Below are 22,428 nucleotides of genomic sequence, written 5' to 3' on the forward strand. Positions count from 1 at the left end.
ATCGTGCGCCGATGGTGGCGGGAGGCTGCGGCCTCTCTCTTTATCTATCTATCTCTTTCTCTTTTTTCGGAATGCTACGCGCGACGGCCCCGGAAAATTGCGGCCAATCACGGGCAAACCCTATGACGGCGGATTATCGAAGTTGCGTGAGGCGTCCGTTCGACGTGTGCTCATAAATGTATGGACCTTGATCGACTATGGGGACCCTTCGCAGCTGCCTCGGGAGCTTTCCGGCCGGCGCGCGTTACCGAATCAAATTAGATAGATTAGATGTAGCAGAAACTAATCGATCACTGAAACGGATTAATTGAATGACGTTGCTCTTTCACCTGCACATGTTAAACTACGTTCTGTGTTAAAATGATGTTAAATATCAACGCACGTGAAAGTTAAAAGTGACGAAATGTTATTAAAATTTCATTCTTCAACGATGCGGCAAAATTTTTAGATAGTACTGCAGTAAGAATTAAAACATGCTATTCATTGCGTATGCTGAAATAACCAAATTCCCATGGTACGCTGCCAGCAAGAGAAGACGGCATTTGGCAGACCTCGCTCTTCAACATCTCGCGGACATGGCAAGGAATTCGCGCATATATTGTCGTCGTCGTCGTCGTCGTCACCGCCGATGCCAAGTGCAGATCGTACAATATTTTACGATGTACGAGGTGTTCGCGGCAGATACGCGCGACTCTCTCCGGCAATACGTACGTACATACGTACGTACGTACGTACGTCCGTCGCAGTCGTACGTACGACATCCCCTCTAAGAATCGCGAAAGTGTCGTAAAGTTTGATCGATCGTAAATTGGATTGTTCCGCGGGGAGCACGTAGCCAGGGAGACGGCGATAAATGAAACTTCGATGCTCTGCTGGAGAGCAGAAGAAAGCGAGAGAAGGGGGAGGGACGATGTGAAGCACGAGCATTCCGGGAGAGTACGCTCTACTTTGAATACGAGATCCTTCGCTCTCGCGCCGAAGAAAACTTCGCTTATCGCTTTAATTCGGCCCCGGTTTTCCGGGCGCTGTGTGCCAGCAAACAAAGCAGTTTATTATGCGTCGGATAATTTGTTTTTCGCGGACGTAACGTCTCGCGTTTACATACGAAGGGCGCCCCGGCGGATTCTCTTTCCTACTAATCACTTCTTTTCGAGCTACCGAACTCACCCTCGCAGAGGCAATTAAACGTAGAAGCTATCGGATCTGGTTCTCGCAAAGTACAGATAATCTTCGTAGACCGAACGTCACGCCGTGGTGTCACGTGTATTATTAAGCGCGAGGAAATATATAGTCGGTCATTCTCTTTCGCGATGCGTGTACACGTGAAACGCGCGAATTTGCCTGAGTAATTTGTGGCATGCGATATACAAGCGCGGTCATTATATGAATATGAACGCATTCGTTGTTAACACAGAGAGTTATTGCGCGGTTGTGTATACCGGATAGTGGCAATCACTGTCACGACCCGGGCGCGATTAAATCGTTAAATAGACCGCGGATTATATACTTGACGTGAAATTTGCTGAAATCTATATTATGAATGATACATACGAGACACAATAACCGGTATTGATCACCCATCAGACACAATAGGGCCATGGATATATAACGAAAGCTTCCCGATGGCGCCGTATTCCACAGATCAAGAATCAATGAAACTGATTCTTTGATTTCGAATTAATCAATATCGCTTTGTATAACATTATACAAAGCTTACAAGGCTTGCATTGTTCAACTCGTGTCGAATTATAACGTTTAACTCTCAATATAAGATCATTTTCGTTAGAGTTCCCCAGATATTAGATTTCTGTGTGTCAAAATTAATTTTTGTACAATGAAAAAAATTATACTGTAAAAATAAACGTCTTATTCATTTTCAACAAGATGATAACAAAATGTTATTTAACTAAAAAAATTTGTTTAAATTCAAATCTTTTACGTTAAGGAAAAAATGGAACAATAAAAAACCTTGTTTCATAACGAAAAGGGATGAAATTTATGTTCGCGAAGGGCAAAGACGCAAATTTGCCGTGCAATCCTTCTATTCTCTCGGAAAACTGGAACCGCAAAACCGCCGTGGAAACAATTTCGCTATGAAACAATCCTTTGTAACGTGAAACATCGTGGTATATCGCGTCTGGCAAATGGCAACACTGGTTCGTCGTGCGGAAAATTCTCACTCGACAGGACGAGGGCCACCCTCCGTTTAGGACTTTTCGCTACTTTGTGCAACGAGGCATGCTTTTTGACCTGATAAGTCAAATGCCATACACAACAGTAAAAAACTATTATCACGCTCGCGAAAATTTTATTCAACGATGCAGCTACAAATATGAGATTCGATTAATGATATTAATCTTTCCCTCTCGGCAAATCCATGATATTTGTGTGTCGGGATTCTCTATTGCCACACTGTGCTTAAATTTTACGATCTCGACGGGAAACCGTAACTAAACTAATAATTCGTCGAAAAATCGTAGTTAGTGAAGACCCTGATAATAGCGACGAGGAAAAGTGTCGCTACTTGAGCTTTAAGAGCAAAAGCTCGACGGAGAACAAACTATCTCGTCGATACCTTGGCCTCTCAAACGAGGATAACTTTAATTCCCGATCGAAATTGCAAAGCGGAATTAACGGGATTTAGTCTGACATCACTTATCACCCCCCGGAACCCCGATAAAATTTTCATCTCTTCCCATTGGTCGGTCCTTCGTTATCTACTCTTAAATAAAGATGAGATGTACTAAGCGCAGACATAAAACGGAGCGAAGAAAGATCGAGATAAGAGACGCTCTTATTTAAAAAGAAATTTGCACATTAAAATTCTCGTTAAAAAATATATTTAAATCAATCTTTATATTTAAATCAATCGTCAAACTTTTTCTGTTTTAATCTATCTAATTTCTAATATATATACATATGTATATTAATTTCCCTTATAATTTTGCTGTTGAAAGATACATTAATTCCTGCTAATTGCATAAATTAAATATAAAATGAAATATGAACACTATACTAATTAAGTTTTCGATTAATAGAATCCACCGTTACAATTGCTCGTTTTCTTTTGCTCAGATGCAAAGGTACTGTTTTACAAGGGACACAACGAGAATCTTGGCGAAGTATATCTTTCCGTTACAGCATCCGGCGAAGCGAGGAAGACTTTAATCCAACGTTGAAATTGCAAATCAAGTTTAACAGGCCGCGAGGCTGAGATGAATACTTAAAACAGCGTAATAAATATACGAACAAGCGAATGAAGAGCCTTGTACTTCTCTTTGCAACGTGACGTTTAATTCGCAAAATTGCAAGGTCTCTAGCAAAATTGCCCTTTCGAATTTAATTATTCTATAGGACGTTCGATATACCACGCAATAACCACTCAAGAATGTAAAAATATAATTAAAAATAAAACGTATCACATGTGTTTTAAACATTATAGACAAATTTAAAAAGAAACGATCTATCTCTAAAAATAGTTACGTTCTTTTTAAGAATCATTAAGTCTGGCAAATCTATCATCGGGCAGTAATCTCTGTTTCCTTTAAAAGTTTATTACCGCTAAAGCCCAAATCGTAAAGCTCGACTGCAAGTCGACCTGCAAGTGAGGCGAAAAAGTGTTTTGCGAGGCATTGCAGTTAGAAGAAGGAACGAAACTCTATCCAGTAACAGATCCAATAACAAGAGCTCGAGTGGATGCGCAAACTACCGACGACCCTTCCCCATCTTAGCTCTATCGGTATCCTTCGGCGAGAAACTCTCTCTCCTTTTCTCTCTCTCTCTCTCTCTCTCTCTCTCATTTCGCCGACAGGATCTTGAGAATTTTCGCAGCGCCGTAGGCAACAGACTGATTCCGAGATTACGAGTCTAATTAACGGATTAAGCGACCAGGCCGCTCTCTGTTTGCTAGAAATTAACTCGCACCCTCGACACCTCGACTATCCGAATTGCGGTTAATTTATTGAATCGCTGGTAATCCGACAGTAAAAGCGCAATATGGTCAAATATAAGGGCGAAAGAGCATTCTCAAATTGGACGGTGTTTCAAAATACAGTTTCCTCCGCGGGAATGAAATCTGCTTTGAAATAGAAATTTAAAAGTTAAACTCAAATTTTTAATTATTTCGCAACCACAACTTGCCTTTCAAGAAATTATACGCTAGGGATTCGAGCAAAATGTGTTTTCATAGAATGCCCGTTAAATTCTCCATTTTCGATCCTAATTTCAATGCATCATGCAATAACGCATTTGATGTATCGTAAAGCGAGAATAGAATATCAGAAGAGTTCGGGATTTCTCAAGGAGACGAAAATATGTAGGATGTCCAGAATTTTGCGAATCAAAATACTGCAAAAGAAATCGTCGAAAAATTTTCAAATAACCATTTTGCTTAATTCCTCGAGAATTTTCTTGCCATAGCATTTTGATTCGCGAATTTGGAACATTCTATATGTTCGCTTAAAGCTTTGCCAGATGTCTGCTCTTTTAGATACGCTTCCTTTCCTTCGAAATAACGTTTCGTACTTGGATATCTGTAAGCGGGTTACACTTTTAACATTTTTTGCAATTTCGCCGCTGTAAACCGACGCAAAAGACGCGCTACGCTGAACTTTTCTATTACGTTTCACGTAATTGCAGACTACCCTGGGAATCAAGAGCAATATTCGAGCCGTTGTGTTGGTTCAAACGGCGGCGGGTGTAAGTCAGTGAAAATAACATTTCGCGATCCTTACATAATTGAAATATCCAATATGTCCCTTCGTTAAAAAACAAAAGCAAAAAAAAGCCGTTTTCCGCAGCATCGTCGCAACAAACCTTGCTCGTCTCGTAAAACGGAAAAACATACTGCTGTTCTTCAACATGGTCCATTTTATAAATACTCATCCAGCCGCAATATCATTTACGGTATTACCATTTGCTTCGCTCAAAACATTAATAAAACACTTTATGGCGTGCATACAATTATAGGACTCGCGCGTGTGTCTTTCAGTATTATCTGTATCATACCGGGTGTACGCCTGCTCGCGTCATTGATCAGCATTGATCTTTGAACGGTCCGTTACTTCGTGTATCCACACTCGCGGTACACGGTAACGTTGGAGGCTGATACGTTCCAGGCGATTGATCATCCGCCTGACTAGTTGGGCGCGCTTGATTTCTCCGATCTGCACCCCTCATCCCTTCCCAATGCTGCCGTGGGAGCTTAACGGAGAAACCATCGATTACGGGTCACTTGATAAATAAGAATTTCCACGTATTGCACATCGATCGATGCCCGAGAATCACTTTTGTAATTACTTCCTTCCGTTACCACATAGTTCGTTAAGCTTTATCTCCGTCAGTCGATTCAATAAGACGTAGACGTGTAAAACGTCTAGATAAATGTGCAGTATTATTATTATTAAAGCAAAATCGTATTAAGAGCGCAATTTCAACGCTTAAGCGAATGATTAGAAATTCAAATGGAAAAACATTTTTGCACGGAATTTAAAAATATAAAATCTCGAGCTATTCTAATCATATAACTCTCGATATAAGAGAGAATTGTTGATATAATTGTTAAAAATTGCATTTTTTATCATTGAAAATGTATTTCTCCAACAATTTTAAAAATCACAGTTAACGTTTCAATTAGATTTACATTTGCCAACGATAATTAAAACGAGCAAAAGGTTCAATAATTAAATTTACCATGTAAGAGAATCGCGAATAATGCGAAAAAGGATTAATTAACTCATCGATGCGATTTTAATGCGCGATTCTCCCAAGCCATTTCGCATACGATAACAGATGAGACCTGGAAATGTCACTTCCAGTTAACGTTAACCGAAAGAAAATCTTTTGAACACACAATGAGACCGATCTCGGCAAAGAGTAGGGCAATTTCACATTGTCATTCGGCTTCCCAAAGATTCCTCTCACGTGTCGAGCGCGAGAGAGTTTGCGTCATTTAACTACGGCCAATTAATCTCCCGCAATTTCCGCGGTAAAAAGACCATCTCTAGTAATAATTTCTAATCGGCTCATACACGAGCCAATGCACCTTTGGGTGAGATGCTGTAATAAAATCCTAATACCTTGTGTTAAAAAAAAAAAACGAATTTTTTTCGAGATATTGTATATTAACATGGAATTTGCAACTTTATCGACCCGATTTACTAGTTCGAGGGCAAAGTCGCGCTCGCCTAGCTTCAACTTCCGGCGTGTACTACAAGCTCGACAGTGTCTTCCTCTTCAAAATCATCATCGACGCAAGCGTCTCCGGAATCCGCGGGACGCGACGGCGAATCGATCGACGGTGTCGTGTTTTCGCACCCCCGAGTACATTTTGCAATTTCCGGCCGTTAACCTAATTTCTAATTAGCGCCGTGAGTTCCATTCCGTTTGACACGGCCGATCACGCAATGGCTGCGCCGCTTCCGCCGTACGTTCACGTTCAATTTCGGTGTTCGCGGCCGATCGATTGGTTTTTCAGCATACGTCGAAATGACGGTTATCGCGCCAGTTCATGTCGAAAAACGTTATCGCTTATCTATTATATATTAGATTGTCACTGTCGGTTCGCAATTTACTGTCAATTTATTGAAGCGCTTACGATAATACAAAATATTATTTTTCATTGCTGATTTAATACCCTTTACTTGAAGCTATGTGTCTCGATAGCTCACCGGCAAGGTTTCTTAAATAAAGTAACGTTTCATTTTCACGGTATTTAGTATTTATATTCGTCGTAAAATAGAAAGCGTGAAATTTTCACTCATATAGTATAAAATTAGAAAAAGAATCAGGGTATAGTTTTATGTAAGTGAATCTTGATGACTGACAATGATAAAAATAATTATATTTAAAAATATATATTTTATTGAACCGTGTAACAAATAAAAAGGTAGTCAATTTTAATCACGCGATAGGAGAGCATCATAATATTGACGACTCATCGCTGACAATCTCGTGGAAGATGACGTGTGCCGTGGGTGCGTAAAGCGTGAAATTGCAGGTAGAATCCGCGCAATGCTTCGCCGGTCGGCTTACGATCAGCTGTTAACGATCCGTCATTGAGATACCGGTCGACCGCCATTACGTCACATTACATTGTGCAACATCGCACAGCACGTCTCCCGATGCGGGCTTATTATCGAGGTATCGACGTGTCGGTCTCTCCGCTCAGAATTTCCGAGCGTTGAAAGACGAGCGCTGCCGCACTCTTCGCACGCAAGCTGCGCTCCATTTGCAAAATGATTTAATCAACGCGCACCGAGAACGAAAAACCTGCCCATTTAATCTTTTTCGTCTTAAAGACATTCTTTATCAATAGAAAAGTTTTCTACTACAGTAAACGACGAACAGTCCTATTCGTCGCGAGAGTGTAATTATCGAGAAGATTTCAGACACACAGAGGAACAATTACAATTGTTACGAATAATTGTAATTACGTTCCACTTTCGCGGATTCCAACCTCCTCACTCACGGCTTGTAACGCGCATCTTTTACAGCGGACATAAATATACTTGAACGTGGAAAAATACGAGGAAGCATTTCACGTTATTCTTCTCTCAACAATTGTCGGCAATCGTATTCTTCGTATTCGAGAGATCGTGCGATTCTTCCGTGGCTATATACATCGTTGTGACGATGTGGATCGAAAACGCAATTACGATTGTCATACTTAACTTAGTCATGCAGTCAACCTTGGCGATTCTATGACTTCACTCTCTATATAGAGATAAGATCAAAAACATTCCAATGACAAATACGGAGTATCGATTGTGTATTTCTAGTCCTTTTGAAGATTAAGATTATCATGACACGTAGTTCATGCGCATGTACAAGATAAAAAAAATTGTATTTTAAACTTAAGAGTTTCCCTCTTATTTTTATAATAATTTTTTAACAGATAAACTAGATATAAATATTTTTTGTATAAGATAAGGTTATTGCATTTATTCTCTTTACTAATTTTCCGTAAAGAATATAAAAGAAAATGTAATTTAAAACATTAAATCTTATTAAAACATCAAAATATCTAAAAATTTCTTTCGTCAGAATGTTAACAATTAATTCATTTTTTCTTTCAGCGCGTAAAAGTTATGAATGGAATAATATTCTTGGGAAAAAATCTGAATGAAAAGCGTCAGATTTTCACTCGGCTGATGCAAAATGCGTCTCTCGTAATACCTCTCGTAATCCCATACGCGTCGGAGTCAATCTTTCATAGAGCGTGTCTTCGGCACCGGAAGTTGCACATCGCGGCAGAGCTTTTTGCCGGTGAACGGCACCGCGAGGCGGAAAACTGACGTGAAAAGAGTTGCGACCAATGTTGCAAATTGAGCCATAGGGAAACGGCACAGAAACCGAGGATATTCAGAGTTCGTAATTTTTGATCGACCAAGCTACTGAAAGCCTCGCAAGTAATTAACTGATCTATGTACGACACGTCTGTGCTGCAGCGTGCAAAGATAATTAATCCGGCTCGTGGCTCGCATTAATCGGTGTCGCGGAAGAAAGGAGAAGAACCCATCTATCCGTTCCTTCCGTCGAGTCGCCTTTCAGAGTGGTCGACTAACGAGATACCGAAGCAGCCTGTTCCCCTTGTAATCGAAACGATACAAAGGGAACTGACGAGGAAAAAGAACGAACGTGAACGGTACGAGATATCGTCGTGTCGCGGTTGAAACGCGAACTCGAACGTCGATACGTTGTTTGCTTCGTTCAATGTTACATTTTTACACGAGCGTGCAAGTATACAGACGGAATATTAATTTACGGAAAACCTTGTATTCGTGATCGTTAAATTGAAAAACTCCGGGGCTACCTTGACGTTTTAATTAAGAAATAATTGACTCGATGCCGAATCAAAGATCGTCAAGATTAAAGTCGATGCCTCTGAGACGACATGTGCCAATAAAAGGAGGAATTAAACCGTTTGATAATCCAATTCTACTTGTAAAATATCAAAGTCCCGATATAATTTCACCTTCATAGAATTTGTTTACTCTCTTTCGTTGGCTTCGTCGGCCGTAAAAGCTACGAGTCGAACAAAAGAAACTCTTTCATGCGCGGCACGAATGGTTGCAAAAAAGTAGCGTGTATGCGAAATCAACCCTTTCACCTAGCACTCGTCTCTGACCCTTCTAATCCTCGGGCGATTTACATTCCGAGCCTACGGGCAAAACTGCGAAGGGTGAGCCGGTATAAGAGGCTGTGATACGATTTTTATTCCGGCGCGGTGTTTTTTTTGCCATTCACAGTCCCAAGCGTAGAGAGGAAAAGTGTCAGAAGTGTGATTTTTAAGATTTACATGAGAAAAGAAAGCAATTGTATACACAGAAGAGAATTTTTCGTTATATCTTATCACACAATTCGCCACCAATTTTACCATGCGTAATAAGCCCTGGGTAATCTTATATCAAATATTATGAATATATTGATTAATCAGAGAAAATCATATGAAATTCTTTTAAATACGCAATGTTATCGGCTACTATAATTTCTAGGATAAATTTTATGAGAAAATTCTCCCCGTGTACAAACACTCCCAGTTTTTTCTCTCTTTTTTTTTAAAGGAAAATATACCAATCTTGCGAGGTCGTTCGATATCGCAACCGAAAGAAATTTAACGCTCGATACTCCTTGGCGATCTTGATGGAGCAGCGTCGGCAAAATTTCTCGGCGCTCGCTTCTCAATTATTCATCATCGGAATCACGCCGGGGCATCCAATCGAGGAACGTCTTTGATCAAAGATACCGGGGCTCGGGCGCGATGGTTCCGGTCCTATCGAGCCTGAAGACCCGTTTGCGGCGGGCAGCATTACACCGCGGATATATATGTCGGATCCGTTGGATTGCACGAACCGAGAGGCAATCTTCTGATCCTTCGCGGAAACCGGCTGGCAAAGAGCCTCGGTTACCCCGGTACAAACTCCGAATCCCTCGACCGCGGGATATCCCCCATGACCCCGCCGTCATTTCGCGTAACAAGCAAAGCGAAGTTATTCTTCTGCCTGCGTCTTCCTCGTCTTAACGAGGCGCCGAAGGAGAAAACGCCGCGCTCGGACGGATCTCACCCATTAAAGCTTAGCTCACAGTTAATTGCGTTACGCGACATGGTACCGGCATCTGCGTGCCCACTCGGATTAGATAATCCGCAATCTGCGTCGCGTTTAACGCTTAGCTGGGACGTCTCAATTCGTTATGTAACCGACGGTATTAACTCTCGTACCGAGAGCGAGGCAGAAGAACGTCACTCCACGTGAAACTAAGAATGCCAATCAATTAAAAATCCCGGCGAAACATGGAAGCTGGCATCCCCCTTAGAATTACGGAGTTTCTCCTTTCGATTAATAAATCTTCGATTTAAGAGACGCGGCCGAAAAGTTACGTTCCCATTATGCTTGTCGGGTCCGTCTACGCGGTTCGTGGTGGCTTTCATCTCTATGGGGAAAAAAAGAGACGAGAAAAGAGAGAGAGAGAGAGAGAGAGGGGGACGAGGAAGGGGTTCGCGGACACCGGTCTCAAAAAGCGAAGAGAAGCAGGCTTCGAGAAACTTCGAGAGGGAAAGGGGACTCCCCTCGACTTTTATTCAAATCCATCCCGGGTGAAGCTGAGGAGAAGTTTTACTACCGCTCACCCTTTCCTCCCATTCCTGTCGAACTCTCTCGGCGAGAAATTTCCGGATCGCGGCGCGAAGTGTCGCTCTGTTTGTCAGCGGTTTGAAAATACGACGTTTTCTTTTATCCCGACGAGGCGTGTTTCGGCGAAAATTCCACCGCAAAGACTCGAAATGAGAGCGAGGCGGCCAAGTGGCGAAGCGTGATTTCGGGATAAGCGATGCTCTCTCCGCGCGTGACGTGCATCCAGTTTCTCTGTTTTTCCGCTTCAACTCTAGCCTTTTATTTCTCCTGCGGTCGCGCTTTTTCGGTCGCGCATTCATTCGCGAATCTTCTCCGTTTGAGAACCGTCGCGAGTACCGTGCGCTGTCGGCTATGCATAATATAGCGTGCCGCTTGCTTATTCCCACCGTGAATCAAGAATCTATACTTACTCTGGAGCAGGATTTCTCCAGCGTTGTGTCCCAGCCCGCGCCATCAGGCATCAACCGCCCGACCTGAAAGCCAAAGATGCAACGTTATTTCTTGTGCAATAATCTCGATACGAAAATAATTAAATACGTTTCGATTTAATTAAATTTGAATGCTTTACAAGTTCTTATTATTTTCGAAATAATTAAAATTTTCTTGTATCTTTATATATTCATGTTTTAAATTTTAATTTTATTTAATTATATAATTAGATCGCAAATTCTTATAAAAATTCAATAATAATCTTAATTCTGTATCGTCACACATTCGGTTATTGGGGCATTCATCAATTTGTTATATCATAAAATATATTTTCGATAATAGATTTTTCTCTGTTTGTACAGGAAAAATGTGCACGTGTAACATGCATTTAGTAACTTGTTACATCGTAAAATCGTATCTACGATGATCAACTTTTTCCCCTTCGTACAGAATTAAATGTAATATTAACATACACAATTCAATTTCATAAATATATTGTATGACAAAAATACATGCATATATTGTACGTATTTTTAATTTTATTAAATTCTGATGACAACCTGATGGTGTATCGAATAGCCTTAAAAGCATGAATCGCTTTCATTAAGGTACGCTGTAATTCTGAACAACTGTGTACGAGCGTAGCGGTGCGAGTAATAAACGCAATACATAATAATATCTCCATAATTTGTGCCGAGCGGTAGAGGTAATAATTGTAATTTACAGTTATGAGATTACCAGTCGTGTATATTACGTTATGTAATTCTCGGTATCTCTGGTTATGTATACACAATATAGAAAATTTCAAGAATATTTAAGAAATAAAGCATATTAGATTCTCACTGTTTTTTTAATGACAATTAAAATTATCTTAAAACTATACACAGTAAAAGACATTTCCTATTTTGACCCAAAATCATTTCTAGATCTGCATGTAAAAAAAAAATAATTTTTAAATATTTTATTAAAACTGCGCTCTGACCGTGTGAACGCAATGAAAATTATCTTCAGGCTGTAGAAGATATTATTTTTTTATATCGATCAAATCGCTTGCTATTTTAAAACAATAATTCTGTAGGTATATTAAGCTAGCTGAACCATATCATCAGAACACATCGATTTCTACATTGGAATTATTTGCTAATTATTTGCTATTATTTGCTGAAAAAAAAATGTTGCTTCGTTGACTATTATTGGTAACTTTTTTTTGGTTGCAGCAAAGAAAATTTTTTCGTCATCGAAAGATAGCAAATAATTACCAAATAATTCCTATATTACTTTTTTATTTGTTCAGTGTACATGTGTCTTTTTGTAGTGGCTAGATAACATAATATTAAGCTATTTAGCCACTGATATTTTTTTTGGCTGGAGCAAAAAAATTTTTTTTAGCAAAAAATAGCAAATAATTCCAATGTAGATGTGTTCTGGTGATATGACTCAGCCAGCTTAATTCTGTGCGAAATATAGATAATATTGTAAAGGCTCGGTTTTCTACACTAATTACGTACTTCGATCATCTCTGCATAGTTCAGAGGCGGCCAATATTATTATTTTACGCATTATAAATTTACACGATCAAAAGTACAGTTTCAATGGTGCATTAATGGTCCATTAACGCGAGATGTAACAGCGTTGTTAGAGTTGAGCCCGTCGCGACAACAATCGCATTGCGCGTCATATCGGGGTATTAATATTCGATATATTGATCGGGAATCCCTCGCATTGCAGCGCACACGCTGCTCGCAACGATTCGGTAACGCGAGTTGATAAATATTTACCGCAAGTTGCGCGGTAGGAAGACGAATAAAAGTGCGCAAATAGAAGAGGAAGGAAGCACTCTGACGGAACATATAAGTCGGGCGGCGGCGTGTTTACGGTATGTACATATGAACTTAACGAACCGTCGCGGAAATCCTCGGTGTATCGTCGGAGAAAAGCCAAAAATTGACCGTCATTCGAGGGTAACCTACCCCTCGAGGACTCATCGTTACCGTCGCCGCCGCCGTCGCCGTTGTCGTCGTCGTCGTCGTCGTCGCCGCCGCCGCGCCGGTCATAACTTCGCGGGATCGTCGGCAGTTTAGCTCGCGGACATGTACAAGGCGTTCGCTTTATTACCACCGTAAATCGTCATTTAATCGATGTGTTTCGACAATTTTGCGCAACACGTCCCGAAAGAAATGACTCGATAACACGACAAAGAGAAAATCAAATATGAAACAGGGACAAAAGCAAAAAGAATAATACTTTTCTTTAGTTTTCTCTCTTTTTTTACAATTTTTTTTTAATCTTGCGTGACGGTTTAATAGATTTAAAAAATGAATATTTGTTCAAAATAATTCTTTAAATGTTATTTATTTAAATTAAGTAAGTCTAATTTTAAATGTATTTACAAAAATTAAGAAAATTTTTTCCAGTGTAGACTGATACGCTTACGACAAAGTTCGCGATTTTAATATCCCCGTTAACAATTGATATCCAATCTGAATAATGAATCTCCGTTTTCACATCATCTCAAGGGAGAAATTGCTGCGACGATCGGTTTGTCGCCGCAAGTTTTAAACGCAATAACGGCAAATATGCCGCATCACGACGATTCTCAATGAAATATTGCGCATAAAGAATTAAATGGCTTCCCGTCTTCGCGATCGTCGGCCCGCCACCATTCGACGGCACCTACTACCGACGGGTCTGTCTGGGCGCCTCGAGCCAGGAGGATGACCCCGCGGGAGTTTATATTATGTAAGCAGCGTAGTTGTAGCGTAACTTCAGCCAGCTCATGCATATCTCAGCGAGAAGTGGGTGCCACTCCAGCCCGGTCTACGCTTTTCCCCTACACTTGAATCCCTTTCGACCATCGCTTCTCAGAACCTCCCTCCCCCCGGGATCACCCCTTGCCTTTTAAAGAATGTTACCCCGCGACGCTAAACACGTCAGGCGAAAACTGTTTTTGGGCTTGTTGGGAAAATTGTATCGGCATGTACGACATGCGTGCGCGATGCAAAATTTAGGAGACGAGACGCGACGCGAAACATGTAACGCAATTTTAGCTCTGCCAGTTTTATGACCGCGTGTGAAATTAACACGCTCCTTTATATTTCATAAAAAATCTCGGCAATTTGAATGTTGTTTCCCAGTTAAAAAATCAGAGCTGCATATATATAATGACGCGACTATAAATATTTGCCGATGTATCAATTTTAAAGTGACGCGAGTGTACAACGTGAAAAAGTGATGCCATCGGGTATTAATGATTAAATTTGATTATGCTGGATTAGTTCAAGATCGGATCTTTGTTATGGCGCGCAACGGCGGCGGCGTTTTACGAATACGGCCGTCAATGAATTTTAATCGGGGTGATTGAAGGGACCAAAGGGATTTTATAAAGCATCTCACACACCTAAACGAAATCTGGGTCAGATATTTACAATTTAAATGATTTCTTTTAAATTCAAAGCGTGGGAATTATCGAGGTGATTGACCCTTTGAAGTCCCGCCAATATCTGAAATTTTTTCGCTTCGCTACGCTTCCTGGATAATGCAGTCCACTAATAAGTAATGTATACGCAATATAACATATATTTCAAAGACAAATACTATCCGTTATCAAGTTATCGAACAGATTTTTAATAACATTGTTTTTTCCGCTTTCAAGTCATAATTGTATAATAATTTGAACTAGAAATTATCTCGAAGATTAGTTGTTAAAGTTAACGATAAAATCACGGTCAACACTCTTGAGTACATATCCTCTGATAAAATTATCTATTTATCATGTGGTCGATAGAAGAGCAATATCAACGGCCATTTATCTTCACATTCTCAATAACTAAAATGAAACTTCCCTGCAGGTTTCTCCCTTTTATCGGAATCCATCGGTATATCGCAACTTTTAAACCAGTAAAGTGCCCGCGGATGTCAAGCGACTTCGACCAAACACGCGTATACAAACGGGGGCGTACTTCCAAACAGATACACACACACACGCACGCACACATACACACGCGAGCGCGCACGCATACACATACACAAATTCATGAATGTAGCTATCGACACAATGCGACAGGGGGATTGGCTAGTTATGAACATTTTTTGCAAACGCAAGCACAGCGAATCCGGCACAAACCCGCAGCTTCAGCAGTATTGCGAGTCTTGCACTTCGAAACGTGTATATAGGGGTACGTCCTCTCGTCCTCTCTCTTCGCCTTCCGCTTCCAACAACGCCATCATCCTTCCCCGACCGGCTATACACCGTCGCCCCCTTCACCCTCTTTACGTTTTTTGGTCCTCGTCCGTGCTCTTTTCCATTCAAGAGACGTGATTGCAGCCTGCATATTTTATGAGACCAGCCTCCGACCGTGTACCCCATCCATCCAACCAGCCAGCCATCCATCCATGATGGATCCGTCTGTCCGTCGCCAAGGCTATAATCTTGCACTTTCTCCGACGGTGTCAAGGCTTATTCTTCGGCCACCGTCTTGCTGCGCCATCCACATTTCAACTTTTAACAGCCACCCCTCCCGTTTATTTCCCTACGATGATATCGCACGTTCGTTTATGTAACTGTGCCGTCAGCGCAAAATTCACGAAATTGCCTCCCCCCCCCCAAAAAAAACGATAACTGTAACAATATAGCACGTGTGTAATAAACACTTTCACATCTTCCACGTGAACGTGATCAATAATTTCTAATAAATTTTTTAAGGTTTAATTTGAAAAAGAAAAAATTTATTTGTGCAAGAAAGATTTTAAAAAAATAAGAAACACTTGAAGGTGTAAAATTAATAATACGATCGGCAAATGGTGCCTCAAGACACTTTCATGTTTTAACAATTATTTCTTATATACATTATATATATATATGTATATATATACATTTAAATTTAAATATATATATAATGTAATTTAAATAATTGATTTAAGATTAACTCGATAATGATACAATTCAATAAAATTTAAAAAAAACGCAAATAAGTTGTAAATTTAATTTTTTAAATATTTTTACAAAAAAATTTTTTGTTATTTAAGACCATCTTGAGATGCTGGATTGCTTCTCTTCGATTATACTACTCCGTATCTCACTAAATTTATTCATGATATATTATGAATGTTATAGAGTACAAGCATGGATCGTATCATTTGTAATATTCATGCGCATATAATGGACGATGTTTTTCTGTCGTGGCGATATTAGGATCTCGCTTTAACGCGTCCTCGATGGTGCTGTGCCCTTTTCTTGGTCGTTAGTCACGTTTCTATGGCAGAGAAGAACTGACCGGATCGGAGGAAGGGTTGAGAGAACGGTGAAAAGAGTCGCGAACTCGAGACACGTACAGAAGTTCTGATGAAGGCTGCAGGAGTGCTCTTGCTATTGTCTACGCACGAAAAATTGCTCTGTTCTGCGTGTGCGTTAGGCATTTCATGAAAATCTCCCACGTCTCTCTCATACTTCACGCGCTAAGATAAAGCACGAAATTGAATGGATTGAACAAGCACTTATTAATATTCATTCAATTGTCACAAATTTAAAAAGGATTCTATTACTATTCTATTACACATTATAAATTGTATATAAAATTATAATAAATGTCGCTTGATTAAGCCAAGAGTAATTTGTTGTTACTACATACTGAGTTACAATATTTTTATAAATTTGCAGCAATCCATAAAAAATAAATAATATTTCATTTATTTACTCATTTCGATCAAATCAAATAGAAAAGTTACAACATTTCGTAAAGATGCAATCTTAACCTTTCATTCACTGATTAGCGATTAAGCTTTTAAGAATCATTTGCGGGATTCCGATCTACTGCAGCATTGCGCCCAAAAGGCCGATTCACGCTCGTGCAATATGTTCAAACTGCCTCGCCGAGGGAAATCACGAGAGGAGAGTTGAGAGAGAGCGGTGCTGCGTTTATAGAATCTAACCGATGTGGATTGGCAGCGCTTGCTCGTTCGACTTCAGTTCCGGTAAAATTGCAGATGAACGACCGGTCTGGTACCAATCTATATCGCGTAAGTGCGACCTGAAATCCGATTGAACTTATTCATTTTAGGACTGGGTCGCCCGGCTAGTGCTATCGATCTCGCAGATCGTTCGTACATCATTTTATTTACAACGTCATCTAATGTCGCTCGGCGTAATACGAAAAACGCGACTGCATTCCTGGAATTTTCAGAGAATTTATTTTTAATCTTTAAAAATCATAAATTTTCACGGAATTTTATTGATTTTCAAGAAAATTTTTTAATTTATTGAATTCTTCCTTAATTTAACTTTATCTCTTTTTCTAACAAAATTGTTTCCTTGATTATTTTTCTTTGATGTAAAATTGGTCAGTTTTAAATCCGTGTATTACATGTTTTTAAAATGTTCATTAATATTTATTTTACATCAATTATTTATTGGAAATAATGATTTAAAGAAAGTAAATCGCCTTAAAGATATATTAAAATCGACTTTATCGATGAGAACTGTTTTCTTTTCTGGCACTAAAAATAAAATCAAGTACCAATACTAAAACATTTAGTTTTACTGTTTCAGATAAGTTGTTTTATAGTTTATATTAATTACTTTTTGTTCCGCACAAGTCGCATGATCTTTTTTCTACACAAACCACGCGCTCCCCCGAGAATTCGTTTGCCCAGCGCTCACCCTTTTCTGGAATTTTTCCGCGTCTCCTTCCTTTCTCTGGCGTTCGCCGTAATTTCCGGCTAACCGAATTCGCGTATTTATTTATGCTGTCTGCAGCTTAACGGCCCGTAAGTACTGGCGCCTAACTTCTGCGGATAGAGAGGAAACCCGTTTTACGAGAAATAGAGAAGAAGTAGAGAGGAAGAGCAGTGAAAAGAGAAACAGAGAATATAGTTGATAAGATAGAAAAGGAGATATAAGAGAGAGAGAGAAAAAATACAAAAAATTACGAAAGAACTTCTATAGTATAAGTTCAAAATTAAAAGGATAAAGTAAATATAACAGGAAGAATATAATCTATCGAATCAGAAAATATGTACGAAAATAAGGAATCAAAGAAAAATATGTATTCAAGTTTGTATGCGAAACAAAAATATTAAAACAAAATTACTTCTAAACTTTTGATGATCTAGCAATATATTAAGCTTTTTTCAAAGTATACATGATATTGAAATATTTACAATTAAATATAATAAAATATGTATACCAGTAGGAAATAAAAAAAACCGTAAACGTCACTCCGTGGAATTTAAAATCAAATTAAAAAAAGGTCTCATTAATGATGAAACAATTACACATAATCTCATAAAACTAAGATGCCATAGCATGTTTTATTGTATACATGTAATGTACACGTTAAAATATTAAACGCTAATAATCTTTTTGTAAAAATATAAACCTGTATTTTAACACGTATATGAAAACGTACGACCAAAATAATAGATGTTCTGCAAATTGTCAGTGCGTCATCTGGAGAACTTCGCGACTCAAGGATTGTCACCGATGATATAATACACAAGATACACAATCCAATTCCACATCCCAGCGTACATCTCGATCGGAGGCAAAGAAATTTGACGAAGAGTCTCCGGAAGACGAGCGTCATCTTCATCTCGCTGAGAAAACACAGTTTCCATATCGCGCGGAAACTGCAAGACTAGCTGAGATGATGAAACCGTATGAGACCCAGACACCCTCCGCAGACACGAGACGCGAACGAGAATCGTAGCTGATCCAGATCACGACCGCGTCGCATGCAAGTCCCGCACGTAGATGTATCCACAAAAGAAACAGACGCTGACTAGGTCTCTGTCGAACACGATTGCCACTCATTCCCGAGGCTACAATTTGCCACACCATTCTCCAATCAGCCCGTCCCCAACATCGCCACGGGCGTGCACAGCGACGAGAATACGACAGTTGCATCGGGAAACCTCGTGATCGCAGTCTTGCCTCGAAAAAACGATCGCACATGATCGGTCTTGAGGCGACGGATTCGACGCAAATTACCAAAGACGTTCGACTCGACGTAGTTTCCCTTCGGAGATTGCGAGGTATATTCCGGCAAGCGTACGTACGTCTAAGCTGTCCGTAACTCCAGACGTGAACGTCTCCCTCGTCCCACTGTCGCCACCATTGGCGTGGTACGAATATTGGTACGAACTCCCGTTCAACTTGCTCAACGATTTGACGGAAGGTCCAAGCTGCACCGCGAAGGAACGCTGCATGCTCGAGATCCATTGTAGTCTCGAGTAATGCACGATCACGTTCAACGGGCACGATATATACGCTTTTGGTACGCAAAGTGCTGCACGGAACGTGGCAACACAAACGACTGGTTATTTCGCGGTGAGCAGCAACTGTTAACGGTAGCGATTATATAGACACAGATCCCCACAGATTGCTTCACTGATTTTGGAACTTCGATAGAGGCATGTCTGCTCTTCATGTGTGAATATATGTCATATTGTATTTTAAATTAAATTCTTTTTAGGTTTCTTCTTTAAGCCAGTATGCAATAATATTTAACCTACGCTTGAATTCATAAACAATTTCTCAATAACATTGTCTGAAACTGATACAAAAAAACGAATATTTTAACGGATGAATAGGCAATATTTTAAACATGTAAGCTTATCGTGTGGTTCATCACAAATTCAAATGAAGACGTGCGCATATCGAAATTCAAGATCGAAATCAAGATAAAAAAACGTTTTTTCGTGTACTTCTATGTACTTCTATGAAGTGCCGAAATGAAAAAAACATAAAACGACAAAGGCGCGCGACGAAAGGAACGAAAAGGAGTAGTAGAAATCGTCACACGTAGGCGGATCAGCACTAGCTTCCGGGGAAATGGAGCGTAAAAGGTTAAAGAGACGACGTGAAACGGAGAAGAGTCTCGAAATAATGATAATGAAGAAACGGAAAATGGCGAAGCACAGTAAACGGAGAAGAGATGGAGGAAAGGAGAGGATTTCGCAATGTGAATTGGAAAGAAGGAAAAAGAGAGGGCGTTCAATGAGACAAAGGAACGAAGGAAGTTTGTGCGCGAGGAGATGGTAGCAGAGACCGAGCGGTGATACGAAACGATGCGCCGCTTGAGGAAGAGGTGGATAACGATGGAAGAAGACCGCAAAGACAGAGTAAACATGACAGCGGGGGATAAAGGGCAGCGGAGAGATACATCGGAGGCTGGAGGATAGGTGGTAGGTACGGTAGCCGAATAGCAAAGAGAACCCGATGGGGATACTGCTCGGGGTTGGGAGGAGAGGAGAGGCGCGAGCTTCTGCACGCAGACGCGAAATTAAGGGAACGCTCTGTCTCCCGTGGGAGTAATGAACGGGGGGGTATGAATGAGCGGAAAGTACGGCACCGAGACACACTGGTGTACTGGAACACGTTAATGGCAACCATTGCTTCATGTTGCTGTAGCCCCGTCTAGTTTAGTTACATCCTGATATATGTATAAGACTGATATTACCGCGGGTTGCGCGCGACTATCGCGCGCATGTTGAACGGATTAAATTCCTGAATTCCCCAAATCGATTTTTGGAAGTTTCAAGCTCCGCGATACAAACTCTCTGCTACTCGAACGGCCCACGGAATCACGTTCATCAAGAACCTTTCAGTCTCCCTAATTAAATTGAAACGGAAAATTGTGAACCTGTGTACAATTATATCAAATGTCTTGGAATTGATAGTACAATTAAAAAAGTTTCTTAGAAAACGAATTTCTTAGAAAAAATCAAGTGTAAAATATCCTCTAAAACTTTCTCTGCGCGAAATTGCGTTTTTCTTTATTCAGTAAGAACGACTTAAAAAATGAGCGAATTAAAAACATATTTGTAAAAAAAAAGATTTAGATTTATTTACAGATACCACAAGTCATTTAATTAATTTATTTGTTGGTATGTTTTTTTTTTCTAGAAAACTCCATTGGATTAGCCGTGTCGCAACACACATACGTTTTACCTCGTGCGGTGAAATGTACGAGAGTTTACGACCAATGCCCGTTACGCGGGATGTTCCGGAATGTACATCGGTGTGCGTGTGCAGCAAGATGCAGCAAGATGCCCGTACACGGCGCGACGTCGCCGTCATTCGCGTCGCGTCGAATCGCGTCGCGTCGCGTGAGCGTATGTAATGTACGGTCGAATACGTTACACCGGGCCATGTAATCGCGCACGTCGCGTATAACTATTTGCTCTCAAGATATACCGACTCGTTTGCTTTTCGTTTAGTTTATGTCGGCCCGGTTAATTAATTTGCCGTACAAGTGACAGACTATGAGCAAAATATTAAACGTCAATTAATCAGCTGCTATTACGCTTTCCAAGAGAAAGAAGGAAAATAATATTAATAAATAAATAAGTTAAATTTAAAAATACATTTTCTTAGATGTTATTTGTATACGCTATTTTTACCCGCTACAGCAATCAATTCTTATAAATCTTGGTGTAATAAGGTGCAATAATCGGAATGTCCGTCAACTTCTCTGAAAAAAAGCTGTTTCGAAGTAATTTAATTAACTTATTAAATCTGCGTGACACAAAACACCATTTGAATTTCCATTCGGCAAAGAGTGGACATGAATTTGTCAAAGAGCTTTTGTCCACGATTGAAAACCATCCGATTAAACGCAGCACATCCGTGTACGTACTCACGGTTTTTAATTACGCGAAACGCGATTATCTGTAACATTCATCAAAGAGAGCCTGGCCGCTCGTCGGGGATCGCGGAAACGCGCGCCGTCCGTAATTTACAGCGCGCAAAGTCGCGAGAAGCGTGCAAACACGCGAGATACGCTCGTTAACGGGCTCGCGCCCGCGATCATCATGTACATGCGATCGGCGTGTGATTATGTGTGCGCGAAAAAAAATGGACCGACCGACGTCGTCGTTGTAATCGTCTCGTCGCGGAGGCCACGCGGGAGACGCGAAAAAGAGCAGTCCACGTTTCCACCATCGAGCGCGACGGCGGAAATGCAAATGATCGCGGCCGGACATGCGAATGTGCAAATACAAACAGATAGCGGCGGAACGAGAGGCGGAGGGAAGGTGGGAGAGAAGGGGGAGGACGTTCGTCGCCCCTGCGCGATCAGGATAACGCCCGGCAGTAGCCAGGGGTGGATTGTGACCTAGTAACCTCTGGCCGGACAGAAGACCGGAGAACGTGCGAAAAAAGCAATAACGACGTTTCTCTGTTTTCGAAGGACTCGTGCACGAGTGCGTACCGTTTCGTTAGCGCACTTTAATCTTTTTAATAGCTAAAAAACTTCCAGTTGAAAGCCGGACGTTATTCCGCGAGCAGCGGTTCGCTGTTTGCCAGGGATTTTATGCATCTAAAGGAAACATGGCGTTTATATTTCGCATCGAAATGTCGCGTATCTACATA

The 22,428-nt window shown here is 40.5% G+C and overlaps 1 protein-coding gene across 3 annotated transcripts in view; it reads right to left on the minus strand.

Annotated features, from left to right (window-relative positions):
* Nucleotides 1-22,428, minus strand: part of LOC105828753 — a 171,589-nt gene that overhangs the window by 71,831 nt on the left and 77,330 nt on the right. For all 3 annotated transcript variants that reach the window (XR_004964706.1, XM_036292320.1, XM_036292319.1), the window contains exon 3: nucleotides 11,042-11,104. Coding sequence is in view for 2 of the 3 variants with exons in the window: in XM_036292320.1 (XP_036148213.1) it covers nucleotides 11,042-11,085 (44 nt within the window). In the remaining variant the exon portion in view is untranslated. The remainder of the gene's footprint in view (nucleotides 1-11,041; nucleotides 11,105-22,428) is intronic.

The sequence above is a fragment of the Monomorium pharaonis genome, chromosome 9 (genome assembly GCF_013373865.1).
Source record: "Monomorium pharaonis isolate MP-MQ-018 chromosome 9, ASM1337386v2, whole genome shotgun sequence".
NCBI classification, from domain to species: Eukaryota; Metazoa; Arthropoda; class Insecta; order Hymenoptera; family Formicidae; genus Monomorium; species Monomorium pharaonis.